At 42.3% G+C, this 19,162-nt stretch overlaps 1 protein-coding gene across 1 annotated transcript in view; it reads right to left on the reverse strand.

Annotated features, from left to right (window-relative positions):
- Positions 1-14,384: 14,384 nt before the first annotated feature.
- Positions 14,385-19,162, reverse strand: part of CAPN9 (calpain 9) — a 37,539-nt gene continuing 32,761 nt past the window's right edge. The window contains exons 19-20 of the mRNA XM_056852331.1: positions 17,014-17,072; positions 14,385-14,440 (exon numbers count right to left, since the gene is read on the reverse strand). Of these exons, the coding sequence (XP_056708309.1) occupies positions 14,414-14,440; positions 17,014-17,072 (86 nt within the window). The 3' untranslated portion in view covers positions 14,385-14,413. The remainder of the gene's footprint in view (positions 14,441-17,013; positions 17,073-19,162) is intronic.

A 19,162-nucleotide genomic window follows, 5' to 3' on the forward strand; every position in this document is an offset into this window, starting at 1 on the left:
TAAAGAAAATAAGGCTGCAAATTTTTTAAGAAAATATTTTTGTATTGGTACGTTTAGTTTGGCTTATTTCTATTGCAGCTGACTCGTCTGTGGGATCTTTGGCAGTGGGAATATATTTTGAAATGGGAAGACTTTGCCAAAGGGGGGTATTCAAAGCTGTACTGTAACTGCATTTGAATAATTCACTGAAACTAAAATTGGGGGGGGGCAGTCATGGGAAAAAATAATGAAATATGGGATGTAGCCAGTCATGTATAGGCTAAAATTGCTTGATAAAAGTAACTTTGTGTGGAGAACAGAACCTCAGTGGATGATTGTACCAGTCTATAGGGGTGTAGATCACCTTATTATATCAGTGTACTTTATTTACATTGAAGCATTATGGGAATGCTTTCTAAAAACTTTAATAAAAAATTGTTTCTTTTCAAGACAGGATTATATAACTTCTGGTGCTACTTCCCTTCATGGGAATAGAATTCCCAGGTGTCTCACACCCTACCTGATGTGGTAGGTTTTTATCTTCAGGGGGGCTTGCCGCTTTTTTAAAACGTGAGAGTATTAAACATAGTGTTGCCCACTTGCAGCTTGAGTTGGTCCCGTTCATCATACCACTTTGTGATTCTACCGCCTCCGTTTGCCTCCTCCGTAGACCAGAACTCGTTCCTCTATGGTGTTAAAATGCGTGAATAGAAAAGTTGTGTTGGTTGCATTGCCATTTCAGACGTTCATTGTGGTTCCTATCCTGCCTCTGCTCTGCCCCATTATCCTTTAAGCCTTAATTCCCAGCAGCACAAAGATGGTCATCTGTCCAGTCCAATACCTGACTGACTTTCTCCTTAACCTCAAGAACTGGATTTACAAAATATTGGTCCCTTGAATCCTGAAGGAGCTTCTGCAACCTCAGATTGGGTTGTGTACCTTTAGGACAAAAAGCCAAATGCACACCTTTTCTTTGCATTTTAATCATTCCACACTGTTCTAACGTCAGTTACTACCAGCCTTCTCTAGATAGGCCGAAACAAGCATTCATTTTCCATTGTGTGGCAGCATAAGGCCTCTGTCAACGGTGATCTTAAAATCAAAAGAATGAGGTTGCTTCTGCATAAGTAACCTCTTACTCTGCTCTTTAATTATCTATTTTCTGTATATTCAGTCAGTTGCTGTCTTACATAACCTACAGTCAAATAATAGTGTTGAAAAACTTAGCCGGCTCGTGTATAAGAGTCTACCTTTAAATCTTAACCTTTATTCTAAACAATGGTGTATACGTTATCATAGATGGAAGTAAGATGTGGGGGAAGCGGTAAAGAAAATGCAAAGAAAATGTGGCTTCTGGGAGCTGTTTTACACTTTGTGCCATAACACGCATATGGGCATTTGCTGTATTAAACATTGAAGTAGGAAGTGTGTGGCACGGTATTTGTAACATTGGTGATGGATGATCGGACCCCCCCTAGCATGTAACTAAGCTGCAAAAAACAGCTATGTGCCACTAATAGTAACCTGTGCTGTGACGCTGTGAAAGGGGGGGGGGAGTAATTCATTAAAAATGGCCATCCTGGGCTTCTTTAAAGTCTCTGTAGGGGGGAAAGATGCGTAACCATATTGTGCCTATCTTTTTCTCTTGTGCTGACTTGCATTCTCTCCCTCTCCCCCCCTCTTCCCTCCTTAGGACTTAGAGCAGGCCCAGTGTGGGGATTTTCTATCAGGGTGGTGGTGTGTGGGGATAGACTGTTGCCGAAAGCACCTTCCCAGCATTGTAGCCCAATCCACATTGGGGTCCCACCCCAGCTCCTTTCAACAACTACATTTCATGTCGGAAGATCCAGTTGTTCCTCTCCAGTGTCAAATGTATTGTGCCCCTCAGATAGGTTTGATTATTTGCCGTGGGGGCCACAGTGTGCTGTGCATCTCCTCTTCCTATTTTACATGTTTGCCATAGCAAACACTGTGGTTTCTTGCAGCACTGGCATTCAAGTTTGAATTGGCTCCTGGGTGCCAGGAGCTATCATTTTGTTTAAAATGCTAACATTGCAACACTTTCTGGAATCATTTGAGCTATCAAAAGGGAAACAAACTAAAGAGATGCTTGCTACAATTCAAGAATGCATCCAAAGTTCTGATGGCCATAGATGATCGTCTTGTTGACCACCAAGTTTAGGGTTTTGCAGGTCACTTTAATATACAAGACAGGCAAAACTGTTTGCTATTTTAAAAAGCAACAAATAGAAAAGCAAAAGCTCGAGCACAAGTTTTACGAGCATATTGATATTTCTGATTTGCACTTTTGGGGTCATTTGAAAGGGAGTCTTTGCAATCTTGTTAAAGCCAAGTGACGTTGTGTGAATTTTCCGACTCAGGTTCCAGTTTTCCTTAGCTGGAGCATCAAATTAATAGCTTCAGTTTTAATAAATGGTGTAACTTTCCATCCTGTTTAGCTCACAAGAGGACCCTTGACTCAGTTGCTGACTCTTGATTTTTCCACGCAGAAGGTCCCAGGTTCAATTCCTGGTGTCTCCTGCTAAAGAAGCTTGGGTAGAAGATGCTGGGAATGGCTGTTTTCTGCCTGAGGCCTTGGAGAAGTGCTGCCACTCAGAACAGGGAAGACTTAGCTAGGTGGACCAGTGGTCTGACTTAGTATAGAGCAACTTTGTATGCTGTCATATGGGAGACTGTTCGGCCCATTCTGTGCTTTTACAAATGGAACCTGGTGGGTTTTGCATCTCTGGGTTGTCCTTTGGGGTTGTCATTTTACTCACTTCGAGTACAAGCTTATTACTTCCCTATTGCACAACTCCCATTCACGTCAGCAAGGCCTGCGCAGGAGCATACAAATTTGCCAACAATGTATGCTGCAGCATTCATCCCATTCGGACTTCCTTTTTAGGGCTTTGAAAGCTAAATCTGACGCTTCTCCTTTCGTTAGGTATGTTTTTTATTGAAGTTCATACTCAAAATTGTACTTGGTCACATTTTATATCAAATAATTACTTAATAAAGTTCACCTGATGTAGACCAGTTTCGCCTTCTTTTTCTTGGACCTGATTGTCATGTTAACACTTCGTTATATCAGTTGCTCCTTGTAAAGGTTGGCTTTCAGTGGACTCTTAAGTGAGTTTCGATACAGATAAGTATTCTTAGGGTTGCAACCAAAGTCCATCTGGGCATACGTGGTTAAGTCTGGTGGAACGGTAGGAAAGTGCCCAGAGTTCTGCCATGCCTCCCACTAGAATACCTTCCCACTCTTTGTGAAGTAAGTTGAGAACAATTTCCCCCTCACACACATTCCAAAAGATAACATGGAATATTGCTACCAAATGTGTTTGATGTGACACATGTAAACTTCCTTACTTAGAAAGGAAAACGGAGGCTGTAGTAAGCTAGAAATACTGGAGACAATTTGAGGAGAAATGGGGTTGCATGCAAGTAACACTTCAGTAGTCAGCAGTACAGAGAGCAACATTTCATTACATATCAACCCACATAACCCAGCAATACCAATACCCAATTCCGGCAGCCACCTAGTAGATGCTCCCATGGAGCAGTGTGTGTCTCGGAGAATAGAAAGACAGGAGGAGAAGTAAACTGAGGAGAGACAGGGTAGGGATGGGTGGAAAACGTATTGCCTATCCTTTTAAAGCAGGGAATCATTTGGGTTGGCTTAGTTCCTTTTACCCTCAAACATGCACATCATCTTAAGGCTTGTAGGTCTGAGGGAGGGTGCTTGGCAGAGAAGGGAGGAGGGAAAGCCAAGTGAGCAAGGCAGCAAAAATTTCAGGCAGTAAATCCGGCGAAGGAAACCTAGAGTGGATCTGTGTCTGATCAGCCTGTCGGAACTTGGGAGATATGCGAGTGTGCTGGTGCGTGTGCCAATTGATGCTGAATTCCACAATTTAATCACTTATTGAGTAATGAGCTGTTTCCTCTTCTCTGTCCTGAATCTATTGCTCTTCAACTTCATTGGGAGCCTCAAAGTTGTAGCAGTTTGGGAGAAGAGTCTCTTTCTAGTCTGTGTTATTTTATATATCTCTTCTTTCCATTCTGTGTTATTTTATATATCTCTAATGTGACCTTCTCCCCGATTATCTTTTTCTAAACCGAAAACGCCCGGACTCTTCAGCCTTTCCTCATAGGAAAGATGCTTGAACTCCTTAAATCATCTTCATTTCCCTCTTCTGCACTCTTTCCTGCTGTGCTATATGTTTGTTAGATGCACCCAACTGAACTGGAAACGGACTGGCCATGGCCGAAGGGAATGAAGACACCTGTTGCTGAGACTATAGCTCTCGGTACTTGATTGCATCAAAATATACAATGTAATGGTGGTCATGCTAGTTAGCTGGCTCTTCTAAAAGATTGAATACCTTGGCACGCAGGGGGATCAGATTAGATTATGCAGAGTGTCTAGTCCCACCAGTCCACCTCTGCTCTTGCCTAGTGATTTCTGTAAAATCTAGCAGATCGTTCTGGATCTGGCAAACATAGTTGGGCCAATAAAAAAAAAGGCAAGGAGTGATGTCAACAAAATCAAGGCATGTTGGTCTTGGCAACCATCACAAGTATCTGGGGCGGGGGGGTCAGTAATGCCATATAGTTATTCTCCATCTCTAGGTTAGAGCTTTACTAGTTCTTGCAAAACAGCCTCAATAGGAGAATTAAGCCAACACTTCTTCATGTCTCTTTGCATCACACTAATGGGTTTTGTTTGTGCACAGAGCAAGGACAGGGACATTTCTAGAGCTAGGTTTTATATGCATACATTTCCAATCGTTGTGCAGAAAAAAAGTGCAAGAGTCCAGTAGCACCTTAAAGACCAATAAAAATTCTGGCTGGGTATGAGCTTTTGGGAGCCACAGCTCACTTCAGAAAGCTCATACCCTGCCAGAATTTTTGTTAATCTTTAAGGTGCTATTGGACTCTTGCTCTTTTCTGCTGCTCGTGACAGACTAACACGGCTACCCATCGTGATCAATCATTGTGTGAAAAGGATGGCCTTTTCATCCTATTTCTACTTCATCACAATCACACGTGATAATGTGCATTTTCCTTATTCACATCCTTTATTCCCTGCCTTTCTTGCTGAGACTCCAGATGTTTTACAAAGTTTTAACAATGCAATAATGAACAGTGTAATAAACAATGCAATAAAACCGGATCACAAAAATTAGAAACTGTAAAGTTAATGTAATGTCATGAAATAATAGAATAAAAATAGAATGATACAGTGCAATAAAAACTGTTTCTTTCAACCTTATTAGTTGTGTTAAAAAAAAAAAAAGCCCCTTGAACAGTTTGGTTTTATGCATGCTGCAAAATTGTAGACTTATGGGAGCCTTCCTGGTCTCTTCAAGCAGGCCATTCCTCCAGGCGGGGACCAACAGAGAAAGCCCAGGTAATGAGAAAGGGATGGCACCTTCTTTAATGAATCTCAGTAATACTCTTTTACTGTTTTATAATTCACAGTGGAGGGATACACACACACACACCCCTTCTCACGCATCTCCATGAAAGAGCAGGCAACACTACTCCCACTCTGAGCCTGCTAGTGAACAACTCTGTACAATCATGTATGTTTGCAACGAAAATCTGTTAACTTACTTGGCTAATTGGATAACTTTGCCAGGTGGTTCTCTTCAGGGAATCTTCACATCTAATGGGTTATTCCCAACAGTTAATTCAGATTATAGTGCTCAATCGCCCTGTAGTTCAGTCTGCAAGATGTCTGCTAGTTGCACAAACTTCTCATTTATATTCACAGTTGAGGTGTGTTCTTGGTGGTTGTCATTTTTTTAAGCCAGTTACACATGTGTGTTCTCATACTACTCCCCCCTTCCACCAGTACTTCCCTTCCACATCTGTTTCGGCCACTTTCTTTGAGTACATAAAATATTTAAATTTCACAGTGAGCAATATATAGATATGAGGTGTCTCCTTGCGTTCAGTGTGTGTTAACAGAAAAGGTAGGCAAACTGTCCAGACAGGGAATAATTGGGCATGTGTGTTCTCATAATTCTTTGCCTTGGTCCTCCTTTTGTGCCACACAAAAACCAACCTATGAAACAAGTCTCACCGTAACTTAATCTTCAGTACACTGGGTGAGTATTCTGAGTTATATTCGTTTATTTATTATTATTTGTTCATTTGTATGCACCTTTCTCAATGGGGACCAAGGTGGCTCACATAATTCCCTTCTTCTCTTTATCCTCACCACAACTCTGGGAGGTGGATTTAGGCTGAGAATGTGTGAGTGGCCCAAGGTTACCATTATTGGGCCACTAACATTGTTGGTTTTAAATTGTTAGTGAACATAAGAAAGGCCCTGCTGGATCAGACCAAGGCCCATCAAGTCCAGCAGTCTGTTCACACAGTGGCCAACCAGGTGCCTTTAGGAAGCCACAAACAAGACGAGTGCAGCAGCACCATCCCGCCCGTGTTCCACCGCACCCAAAGTAATAGGCATTCTCCTCTGATACTAGAGAGAATAGGTATGCAGCATGACTAGTATCCATTCTAACTAACAGCCATGAATACTCCTCTCCTCCATGAACATGTCCACTCCCCTCTTAAAGCCCTCCAAGCTGGCAGCCATCACCACATCCTGGGGCAGGGAGTTCCACAAATTAACTATGCGTTGTGTGAAAAAATACTTCCTTTTATCTGTTTTGAATCTCTCACCCTCCAGCTTTCGCAGATGACCCCGTGTTCTAGTATTGTGGAAGAGGGAGAAAAACATCTCCCTGTCCACTCTCTCCAAAACCATGCATAATTTTATAGACCTCTATCATGTCTCCCCTTAGCCGCCTTCTTTCCAAGCTAAACAGCCCTAAGCGTCTTAACCGCTCCCCATAGGACAGTTGCTCTAGTCCCCTGATCATTTTGGTTGGTCTTTTCTGCACCTTCTCAAGCTCTGTAATATCCTTTTTTCAGCGTGGTGACCAGAACTGTACACAGTATTCCAAGTGTGGTCTCACCATAGGTTTGTACAAGGGCAGTATGAGAGCAGCAGTTATAGTGATATAGATAGAGTGATATAGTCACATGGTGAAGGGAGAAACACTGGTGGTATAGTGTATGTGTTGAATGCAGAAAATTTGTTAAATATAAAGGCTATGCTAGTTTCATTGAAGAACTCTCTTTCCTACAGAGGCAGGGGCTGTCCTCCTCACACACACCCCAAGCTACAGCCCTGCAACCCCCAGCCTTGGATGAAACTTGTAAATTTTCTGCTCTAGAATCTAGGCCTATAAAGTTTTCAAGCACAAACACAAAGTTTGCCTAACTTTAAAACAAGCTGGATCTTCTCCAACTTCCATAAATAGAATTGGCTCGTTCTTTTCTTCAGACTATTATACAAACTCTTAACCACAAATCCACCTCTGTGCAATCCAACAAAAATAACTTTCCTGGTCAAACGGATCAAATCACTATAAATTTCAGCCAAGAAAACCCAGACAGCATACAGCTCACTTCAGGAGGAGACAGAATGGAGTTTTATTTGTCAGTTCAAATTTGTTGGCGTCTTATTCTGTAGTGATTATTAAAACAGAATCTCTCAGATCTGTGGAGCCAGTTGCATTATGTAACTACAGGGTAATTCCAGTTTAAACATATATATGGAATTATAAGATGATCTTGGTTGAAGTTCAGCAAGTCCTAGCCCTCCTGATCTCCATACACTCCAGCATTTTACAGCTAAAAGAGGGGACAGACTGAACCCTTGCCTAGGGTTGCCAACCTCCAGGTACTAGCTGGAGATCTCCTGCTATTACAACTGATCTCCAGCCAATAGTGATCAGTTCCCCTGGAGAAAATGGCCACTTTGGCAATTGGACTCTACGCCATTGAAGTCCCTCCCTTCCCCAAACCCCGCCCTCCTCAGCCTCTGCCCCAAAAATCTCCAGGTATTTCCCAATCTGGAGCTGGCAACCTTACCCATGCATGGAAAAAAAAAAAAGGGGAATAAAACCCAACCTGAAAACAAGCTGGGTACCCAAGTTTGGGTAGAAAATATATATATATAAATATATATAAATACTGAAAATATAATTTATTTGAAGCGCTATGTAAAGGTTAAAAATATTTAAAAACATTGAAATAGCTATTAATGTGATGGGGCTCCAGAGGAATTTTGGAAAGAGAACTAAAATTTGGAATACTTGGAAATGGGTTGTTTGAGCAGATTATAGCATATACTTATGCATCCAGAATACTATCAAGAATACATATAATACTAAATGCTACAATGCACAGTACATGCATTAAGAAGTAAGGATGCTATTGCAGGCCTAATTGAAGACTCTCTGCAGCTTGTTCTTTGAATAAGGATGGGGAAGGATCATGTCCATAGTCAACACCCCTTCTCTATTTTGTTTTTCTTAGTCATCTTCTTAAAATGAAAGAATGAACAGCTACCACTACGGGAATCACACTTCTTGAAACAAGCATCACACATTTCTGCTTCCCAGTGGGTTGCAGGACAGGTCACATAAATAATAATTAAATGGAGTAAGGATTGGAATAATCTTAGTTCAGTCAAATAGCCAACAGCATCCAAAACTGTACTTCTGCCAAGCAATTAAGCTTGCATGATTGAAAAAACATTTTGTGGGTTTGTTTTATATTTCTTTTTCTTTCTTTTCTTTTCTTGTTTTCTTTTCTTTTTTCTTTTCTTTTTTGCTGCTCAGCAGTTTTAGAAAGCTTTTTCAAATTTTTAGATCATTTTGCAAATCCAACAAGAACACATTTGCATCACCCTTCAGGGAAACTGTCAGCCAGAAGTGAATTGAAAACTGTTAACATATTTTTTTAAAAGAAGGGCTAAAATGTGAAAGAACTGGTTTTAGAACAGGAAAACCAATTCTATTTTAGTAATACATGGAGTCATTTAATACAATAGAAATCTGTGTTTGCTTCTACTTTTAATTAGACAGATGTGTAGCTATCTGTCTTTCACTGATCCAAGGAGATTGAAGAATAACTGTGCATTTCATTTTGGGCTCTGTGGGTGTGGGTGTGAGACATTTTAGCCTTCTTCCTTCGAGGGCCAAACTTAGCTGTTCTAAGCATAGACATTTCCACAGGGTCAAAAGAAAAAGAGAATTGTTCCCAAGATATACCTCGCCGTCACTGGTTGCTGCAGATAAGGTTAGCCAAGGAGCATTCGTTATATACGATGGTTCAAAACAGCAAATCCAGTGCCAAGAAATCTCGCCTTTTTAGCAACAAAGAGATTTTTCAAAATGCTACAACTTTGCTAGCTTTTCATGTACCTCCAATGTTATTTTGTGACCCTGACAGCTGAATTATTTATTATTACAAAATTCAGATCACTTTTCAATGAACAAAGGAGGTAAAAGAGGAGATAAGGAGGTATAGGGCAAGTAGTAAGCAGGAAAATATGTGACAGGAGTTAAGGCTTCCTTCTCCCCTGCAAAATGGGAGCCCTTTTCAGACTGGCAGCCTTTATGTGAACTGTAATTGAGAGTTTCATGCCAAGGTTTGGGTCTGTGAACCTTTAGGTTTTGAATTTGAATAGAAAAAAATACCATGTGAATCTCAGATTACATTGTGAATGTCAGACACGCATTTAAATTGCCGGATCCCCCACAATATGCACCAATGTGCCCCCTGAAAGCCTCCGACTCTTGGGCTTATTATGCTGAACATGTCCCTTCAAACACATTTGAACCAGCCACATGTGCGGCATAGTCTGTTGGAGGGGTTTTCTAAATAATAACGGTTTCAGAATTGAGCATAGGAGAGGCATTTGCAGCACTCATGAGCATTCAAGGTAGCGTAGATTCGATATTCCCATTTACAAAGCCAACTGAAGTAAGAGCTACTTTAATCCTCTCGTGTTAAAATGCACTCCTGCTGTGGGGAAACACCCCTGTAGGGGTTAGCAAGACATTTTCAAGGAAGATTACATTTATTGTTCCTCCGTCCTTTCCCTTGTACCTTTCTCTCTTTTTCTTTTGGCTTGCCTCCTCATTTCGCATGCTTTCTTTCACAAGAAATTGGGATTCCCACCATCATGACACTGATGACAGAAGTTTGGAGAACCCTTGAGATGTAGTTTGACGCCACACAGTAAAACAGAAGGTAACTGTCTTAACCACTGGATTATACTAGCATCGGTAAAAGCCAACAGAAGTTCACAGTGTATTGGAATCAACACAGCTGCTGGGCATGCAGCCTGAAAATAGCCTTTGTGAGCCAAAGATGGAGGATGTACAGTTATTACAAATAAGATACGAAGCAATGTTTTTGTATGGAAACTGATCTTTCAAAGGGTGTATATGTTTGTGTGTGTGTGAGAGAGAGTGAGAGAGAGAGAGAACGAATGCATGAACACACCATCTCTCTAAAAGGCCCTCCTGCGCAACCTTAGAGTGATATTTTCATATTTTCCAGATACCGGAAATTTCAAGCATATAAAAGCTTCTTTCTCAGCCAAGGAAGGGGAGCTGTGTTAAAAAGGCGCGATCAAAAACAGGTGCGAGCCTGCCTGCCTGAATGAAAGAGTCATGGTTTATTTGGGATAAGTCTTTGGTGGTGGAGGGGAGAGATTGTCTATTCCGTGGGGGGAAACAATGAGCGTGATTTTAGATTTGGCATTTTAAACGAGAGAAATTCAGAATTATGGCTCCCGCGGTAAATTTTAGCTGGGCCTTTAAACTGTTTTCAAAAATACTTGAATTTGTCATCTGAGCGAAGTGTGCTTTGGAACCAGTCAATGTGTCTGCCTCTTGCATGGAAGCTGTCTTGATCAGCTAAAAACAGACAGGACACTGTCTTCATGGAACAGTTAGATTTGATTTCAGTAGCCCCTTCGAGACCAACAAGAGTTTCTAAGATGCTACCGGACTCAAACAGAACTATGCTACGGCAGACCAACATGGCTGAAATTCTCTGAAACTGTCTTACTGAAAAGTACTTCAACCACCTTGCTTTAGGCAGCTATTTGTGTGTTTTTGAGGGGTAGGGTTGCCAACCTCCAGGTGGTGTCGCGACAATATTGCACTTGGACCACAGTATAGGAAGTTAATCAAACATATGTAGTCGCTATGGCTTAAGAAAATTATTATTATATATACAAAAAAACCAACAACACAATTTCTCTTACAAGTGTATAGTAATTTTTCTTGAGTATAATCTGGTTTTGTTACTTCACAAAAACCTTATATTTTATGTTTTACACTTTCTCTATGGCAACAACAAATAATTAGAACCATATACAACCAAAAAGTAAAGATAATTCAGGACCATATACAACCAAGGTGTATATGACCATACAAAGCAAGCAATCCCCCCCCCCCCTTACACAGTCATTTCTTTTTCAAAGCAATGATGTTTTGGGCTTCCTTGAGAAAACGGAATGGCTCCAACCAGTCCATCAGAAATTCTCCATTTGCTATAAGTAGGATTGTCAACCTCCGGGTGGTGGCTGGAGACCTACCACTATTACAACTGATCGCCAGGCGACCAAGATCAGTTCCCCAAGAAAAAATGGTTGCTTTAGAAGGTAGACTGCATGGCATTATACCCCAAACCCCACTCTCCTCAGGCTCCACCCCTAAAAGCTCCGGGTATTTTCCAACCTGGAGCTGGCAACTGGGGGGGGGGCGGTCTGGCAGATGCTCTCTCACTGCAATGCATTGAACACATAACTAAGGCTGTTACCGCACTAGGTATTCCCAGCGATGTATCAAGAGTTTGGAAATGTTATTAAAAACATCGCTTTAAAAGGGTTTTTGGATACTACAGCTAAAAAATGGTTGGAAGACGTCTTCACAGCTAAAGGGGCCAAAGTGCGAACAGTATTTTTTATAACAGTTTCAAACTCTTAATACATCACTGTGAATACATAGAAAGTGCGAACAGTATTTTTTATAACATTTCCAAACTCTTAATACATCGCTGGGAATACCTAGTGCGGTAGCAGCCAGAGCTTTGCACACTAGACATAAGTTACTGTGAGCGTGGTGTAGTGGTTAAGAGCGGTGGTTTGGAGTGGTGGAGTCCGATCTGGAGAACCGGGTTTGATTCCCCACTCCTCCACATGAGCTGTGGAGGCTAATCTGAAGCCAGCTGGGTGACCTTGGGCTAGTCACGGCTCCCTCGGCCTCACCTACCTCACAGGGTGTCTGTTGTGGGGAGGGGAAGGGATGGTGATTGTAAGCCGGTTTGATTCTCCCTTAAGTGGCAGAGAAAGTCGGCATATAAAAACCAACTCTTCTTCTTCTTCTTTTCAGACTCCATCACTAACTTAATATACTCCCTGCCATAATGCTCCTTTGTTTCTGGGATGATGGGTGTAAAGCATCAACTAAGAATGTGCCCAGAATCCTTTGTAATAAGGTGGAGGGTGGATAACGTGCACATCCAGTGCAGAAATCGGTAGTACCACAAGACAGGAAATCCAAATTTGGTGCCACAGTAAGTTATGATGTAGGTAAGCCCCAAATGAGTTTGGCTTGCTGAACCTTAAAACTTTAATACAGTTTTTCCAAGGATAACCAACTTCTTGCAAACATTTGTAATCAAAATCTCAGCATAAGTGTATTTCATGTGTCAAGCCTGGTTTGTTTGCTTTGTCCTTGACAATGTAGCACCAGAACTTTCAGTTCATTTTAACCCCAGGATAAGTGTGTGATCCCATCTAGCCAACCACATCAACATATGGAAGCTATGATTCTGACAAGACCTGTTAATCTGACCTCTTTTCTATTTCAGTCCCATTTCTTGTCCTCTGGGAAATTAATCGGATCAGCATTTCAAATCCACTCCTTTGTGGCACCAGGCAATCTGTTTTCAAACTAAAAATTGACTCAGGAAGGACAATTATCTATTTGTAATCTGTGTTTCACAGGTCAATCAATCAAAGCACAAAGGTTATTATGAAGTATTCCAAGGTTTCCAGTTTCATCTCTGGGAGCCTCATTTATGCAGGATAGAGAAAAATGCCACAAATGGTGAAGTTGCTGCAAAGAAGACAATGCCACGGCAATGCTGATTATGGAGTTCATATTTCACTCGGCTGTGAAGCTGAGTGCAGCTTTTAATAATCCACTTGATGGATTTTTATGGACATTGCACTTTCTATTTTCTGGGAATCAAGCTGTCAAAAATTCTTTCACCATGCATTTCTCACCTTTGGATAACAAAATATGGGAAGAAGGAGAGATTGGGACTGCAATCTGGGTGAGACATTCTTTTTTAACAGGGGCTTGGAATGCAAATTCTTATTTCCCATCTCAGTGAATTCCATGGAAATCTGTGCTCAGTGGCTGTGCTCAGGCCCCAGTCTTCCCAGATCACAGACATGGAATTTAGATGAGTTGAATTTCGATGCATTATTATGTTGTGCTTTCTGTAAAGAAGCATAATGCATCTTTGGAGGTCAGATGGAAGCCCCAACGCACAGTGTATGCTAGGTTGAAGAAAAAAACAGGCCCTACACTGACAAGTAAGGGTAGCTGAGGTAACAAACACAAGCCAGGTGCAATGAGAGGTCTACATATCTGATGAATCAAGAATTAAATCTCCCTTTCTACTTTTATGGGCAGCAGGAAGGGAAGGTAGACTTATAGGTAAGGTTGCCAGCTCCTGGTTGGGAAATACCTGGAGATTTGGGGGTGGAGCCTGAGGAGGGCGGGGTTTGGAGAGGGGAGACTTCAATGCCATAAAGTCCAATTGTCAAAGCGGCCATTTTTTCCTGGGGAACTGATCTCTGTCACCTGGAGATCAGTTGTAATAGCGGGAGCTCTCCAGCCACCACCTGGAGGTTGACAATCCTACTTATAGCAAATGCAGAATTTCTGATGGACTGGTTGGAGCCATTCCATTTTCTCCAGGAAGCCCAAAACATCATTGCTTTGAAAAAGAAATGACTGTGTAAGGGGGGGGGGGAATTGCTTGCTTTGTATGGTCTATTTTTTCATTCCACCAGTGTCAGTCCACGGGCCACCAATGACAGTCTGATTCCCCAGTTTACTGAGCTGGATTATAAAAACACGTGTGCACATGTGGAAAAAACAAAATGAGGATGCAATGGGAAGTTCTAGTGTGAGGCAACTTTATTGGGAATTAAAATAATGTTTCATAAAAATGGCAGTGATTATTTGCAACTCCTCATTTCATGTGATGTAAATGGTAGATTAGACTATTCTACTACAAATTCATATTTGCTGTGTGGTATATATAAATAAGTTACATACCTATCAATATTTATTTCCCCCCTTAAACTATATCGTTATGTGGTCAGGGTGAATATAAGAAAGGATGGCAGATAAAAGAATTCCCCATTTTCAATGACCCGTTAAAAAATCCAAGCTTTAGATCTTCATTTGAGAGACATCTGCAGGGAAAGCTCAGCAGAAACTATCTTCACGGAAAGCCAGACTGGACTTTGTCAGATGTTCATAGTCAAGTTGATAAACTAAAAGAGAGCGAGAGAGAAAGACCACACGTTACAGTCCATAAGCCCAATTCATCACTGACTGAAGACTCTTCATATTCTGACAGTGTGCTACAGTGTGTTGTAATCACATAGTCTACTCTCTTTAGCAGCAGTTAGTTCTGCACAGAAGTTCAAAAATGAAGGCTAAGCAGAAGCTGTGGTACTGGTTATTATCAGAAGGGGCTCCAGTTATATTTAAAAAGGTAAAGGTCCCCTGTGCAAGCACCGGGTCATTCCTGACCCATGGGGTGACGTCACATCCCAACGTTTCCAAGACAGACTTTGTTTGTGGAGTGGTTTGCCAGTGCCTTCCCCATTCATCTTTCCTTTACCCCCAGCAGGTCCTCATTTGACCGACCTCCGAAGGATGGAAGGCTGAGTCAACCTTGAGCAGGCTACCTGAAACCAACTTTCGTCGGGATTGAACGCAGGTCATGAGCAGAGCTTTTGACTGCAGTACCGCAGCTTGACACTCTGCACCACGGTTATATTAGGTAGGGCTTTAATGTTATGAGGTACAATTCCCCTCCCAGTTTCAGTAAGCAAGAAAATTCTAGTTGACCATATTGGCATTGCATTATACCTATATGCAGAACATATAATTAGGAAAGCTGGATTAGATTTAGATGAAGGTTGGAGTGAAAATTGAAGGGAGGAACATTAACAATTTGAGATATGCCGATGATACAACATTACTGCCAGAAAATAGCGAAGACTTGAAACGACTACTGCGGAAAGTTAAAAGTGCCAAAGCAGGACTACAGTTGAACATCAAGAAGACAAAAGTAATGACTACAGGAAAAGTACACAACTTTAAGGTTGACAATGAGGAAATTGAAATTGTTGAAGACTTTCTATTCCTTGTTTCCATCATCAACCAAAAGGAAGAGTGCAGCCAAGAAATCAAAAGGAGATTGAGACTGGGAAGGGCAGCCATGAAGGAGCTAGAAAAGATTCTGAAGTGTAAGGATGTGTCAATGGCCACCAAGATTAAGTTAATTCATGCCGTTGTATTCCCTATTACTATGTATATGGGTGAAAGCTGGACAATGAAGAAGGTGACAGGAAGAAAGTAGACTCCTTTGAAATGTGGTGTTAGAGGAGAGTGTTATGTGTACCATGGACTGCCAAAAAAAATCAGTGAGTTATAGATCAAATCAGGCCTGAACTGACCCTAGAAGCTAAAATGACTAAACTGAAGTTATCGTATTTTGGTCACGTTATGAGAAAGCAAGAGTCACTAGAAAAGACAGTCATGCTAGGAAAGGTTGAGGGCAGCAGGAAAAGAGGAAGACCCAACAAGAGATGGGTGGACTCAATAAAGGAAGCCACAGCCCTCAATTTGCAAGACCTGAGCAAAGCTGTCAGAGATAGGACATTTTGGAGGACACTGATTCATAGGGTCGCCATGAGTTGGAAGCGACTTGACGTCACTTAACACACACACATTATACCTATGGATTATTGATGGTGCAACCAGGAGCCAAGGTCTTCCCTGAAAAGTTACTTCTTGCCCTCTCCTGCACAGCATTAGTGGTGGCACTGAAGGTTGCCAAAGATGGACTTGCCATGCAAATTTACAGCCCAACTTCCAGGTTTAATTTTTATACATGTAGAACTCTAATCTCAGTTAGCCTTTTTTTTTGGGGGGGGGAAGGTTGTTTTGTTCTGGAATACACATGCCTCTGTACAAATAATGTGAAACAAATTCTGAAGTGAGAAGAAATCTTCCCAAAATAAGGGGCAGATGGTAAACCCTGAGGGGGAAAGTCATTTATTTATAGTGAAGCTAAAGAAGTCCACAGTCTCCCTGCACCTATGCAAAAGTATATTTGAATTAGCTCAGACTTCTTCACTGAATTGCAACTGTGTAAATTAAGGTGATATCAAATAATTTAACTGATTATGTGAGGGTGCAGAAGGCACACAACTGTTCCAGTTCCTTATTCAAATCCTCCTTGCAATACTGTTTTTTGTGGGGGGACCCAAAAAGGAGCCAGAGGTGCCAGAACCGGTGTTTTGACCGGGCACCATTGTATGTCTTCTTGCAGAGGACAGTCTCTGGAATATAAGGATGTATAATGTGGGGTGGTCCAAAGATTGTTTTGGGGTGCAGCTGGGCCCCAGTGTCTGTATGTGCATTGGTCCTGGGGGCAACCCACTTGGGAGCAGCTGGCGTAAGACCCGAACTTTGGACCAGGATCCAGCATGCACCCTCTCGGAGAGAAAAGTGTATGACGTGTGGTGGTCCAATCCTTATTTTAGGGTGCAGAGCTTTTAAATTGACCTCAATATCATTCAGGAACTAGGAAATGTGAATAAGGAACTGGGAATAGGGAATGGACTGGGAACTTCAGCATCCTGAGAACAAACCTGTTTGATAACTTTTACCCCCTTGCATTAGTAGTAAAATGTGCCCATAAAAAGTGAACTGCAAGTAGAAAAGATAAAAGAGAAGTGAAGAATCACGTTGAGAATGCTAAACTCAAATGTTTATCCTTTACAAACTTTCTAGTTAAGTACATTTTGAGTTTATGCTTTTTTATACTTACCTCGCTGATATTCAGATTAATGAAGTCTCTGCTTTTTGAGCTTAAGGCTTGAAATACCCCTGCAAGAAAAACGAGAATGTGACAAGTAGCTTCTGTCCTAATTTCATTTATGCCCAAACGCCCAGGATCTGTTGCAGTAAATGTCAGACACATAGAGAATGGTGACTTTTACTAACAGTTCTTGAGATTTGAGCAGTCTCGGAGGAAATGACAGAGATGTTTGTGTCAGCTTTTGACATCACCCATAACGTAAATAAGGGTGACATTTGAACATTCACTGAAAGCACTCATTTGAACATTGGGGGGGGGGGGTTTGCTGGTGATTCTTATGACACTTACTTTCAGGCTTCTTCCAATCTTAAGAATGGCAGATATATGCAAATAACTTAGGTAAACTGCTGAAACTGACTGCAAAATCTCCATGTGCTACCTTTCTACAGAGTAAGCTATTACCAGACTGTCAAAAATAAACATACTGTATTTTCTGGCGTATAAGACTACTTTTTAACCCAGGAAAATCTTCTCAAAAGTCGGGGGTCGTCTTATACGCCGGATGCTGAATTCCGAGCCGGACTGGAGAATCTGCCTGGGGAGCCGCCTCCGCTCTGTCCCTGTCCGGCAGAGGAGGGAGGGGAGGCGAGCCCAGCGAGGGCGCTCACTGCCCAGCTCAGAGTCGGGGCCAGGCGCGCCGGGGTGCACGGAGGGAAGTGCTCGGCTGTGCTCCAGCGGCAGCGCAAGGCAAGCATGCGGTTGGCTGGCCGGCTGGCCGGGGCTGGGGTGGCCACTCTCTTCTCCCGGCACAGGGTGTTTTGGCTGCCGCCTAGCACACCCAACATGCCCCCTTTCCTCCCCGGCCTCCGCTTCAGCTTCTGTCTTTATGGGCTTCCCCCCCCTCCAAACCCTCCTTTAGCCCCGCCCTCCATGGGCCGTCGGCTCAGTCCTCCCCTCGCCTTTAGCCTCGCCCTTCTCGAGGGCCCTTACTCTCGGCCCCGTCCCCCTCTTCTTCCCCGCTCCCTTCTCCCCTCGCCGACTCCCCCTGAGAGCCACGTCCCGCCGCTCCGGGTCGGCACACACTCTTCCATGCCGGGAGGTCGGCCCCCGGCCTCCTCCTGTTCCTCCCGCCAGCCCCGCCTCCCGGAGCGCTGCCAGCTCGTCCAGCCGCCCTCGCCCCCTCTTTCTCCCGCCCCGGTAAGTGGTGTTGTTTCCCCGGGGGTTGAGCCGCCCCAGGAGGACCAGGGGTGGCCGCGGGGTTGGGGCGCAGTCCCGAGGGCCGGCCCCAGGCCGCGGACTCGGGACAATCCCAAACTCTATATTTTAACTGTAAAAATGGGGGGTCGTCTTATACGCCCAGTCGTCTTGTATGCCGGAAAATACGGTACTTAGTTTCAAATGAGTGGTGAAGTTATGACATAGGACAGTAACTGTGCGATCTGAAGCGAAGTTATAGTTTGCTAGACTTAGAAGGGTGTAACTCTGTTTAGGCTTGCACTATGAATCTCACAAGTGCAGAACATTTAGCAAAAGAGTGCGGCTAGAATCTTGTATGCCTCATATTGGAAAAGTCCCAAGATCCCAACAATGAACGAGTGGATTTACAAATTACTTGATTTTGCTTCCATGTCAAAACTAACCTATTTGATAAAAAGACACTCATTGGATGACTTCAGGAGCAAATGGCAACCACTATATAATAAATATGCTTCATCACTGAATTCTGTCAATTGTTTTTAGAGTATTAACTAGATACATAAAATACAAAGATGATACATTTAGCTTTAGTTTTTAACAGAGGATATCTATATTATTACTAGGGAAATTATTAGTATGTACTTATGAAATATCTATAAAAATGAAGTATAACATATCTTATTGTAAAAAAGAGAAATAATTCTGGGCATTAATAGTCAGTCTCAGAAATTACAGGGTGTACTTCAAGTTAAATTGATTTCAGATATATGTTTGGAGTGTACTGACTAAACGTGGACACAGAAATATAATCTTTCCCCTTTTTCCCTATTCCTTTTTCTTTCTGTACCCCGAAAAATTAAATAAAATATATTAAAGAAACGTTTAGCAAAAGAGTGACCGCTTATTACGGACAAAACCAAGGCAATCAGAAGCACAAAAATAACACACACTGTCTGACCAT

The sequence above is a fragment of the Euleptes europaea genome, chromosome 7 (genome assembly GCF_029931775.1).
Source record: "Euleptes europaea isolate rEulEur1 chromosome 7, rEulEur1.hap1, whole genome shotgun sequence".
Taxonomy (NCBI): Eukaryota; Metazoa; Chordata; class Lepidosauria; order Squamata; family Sphaerodactylidae; genus Euleptes; species Euleptes europaea.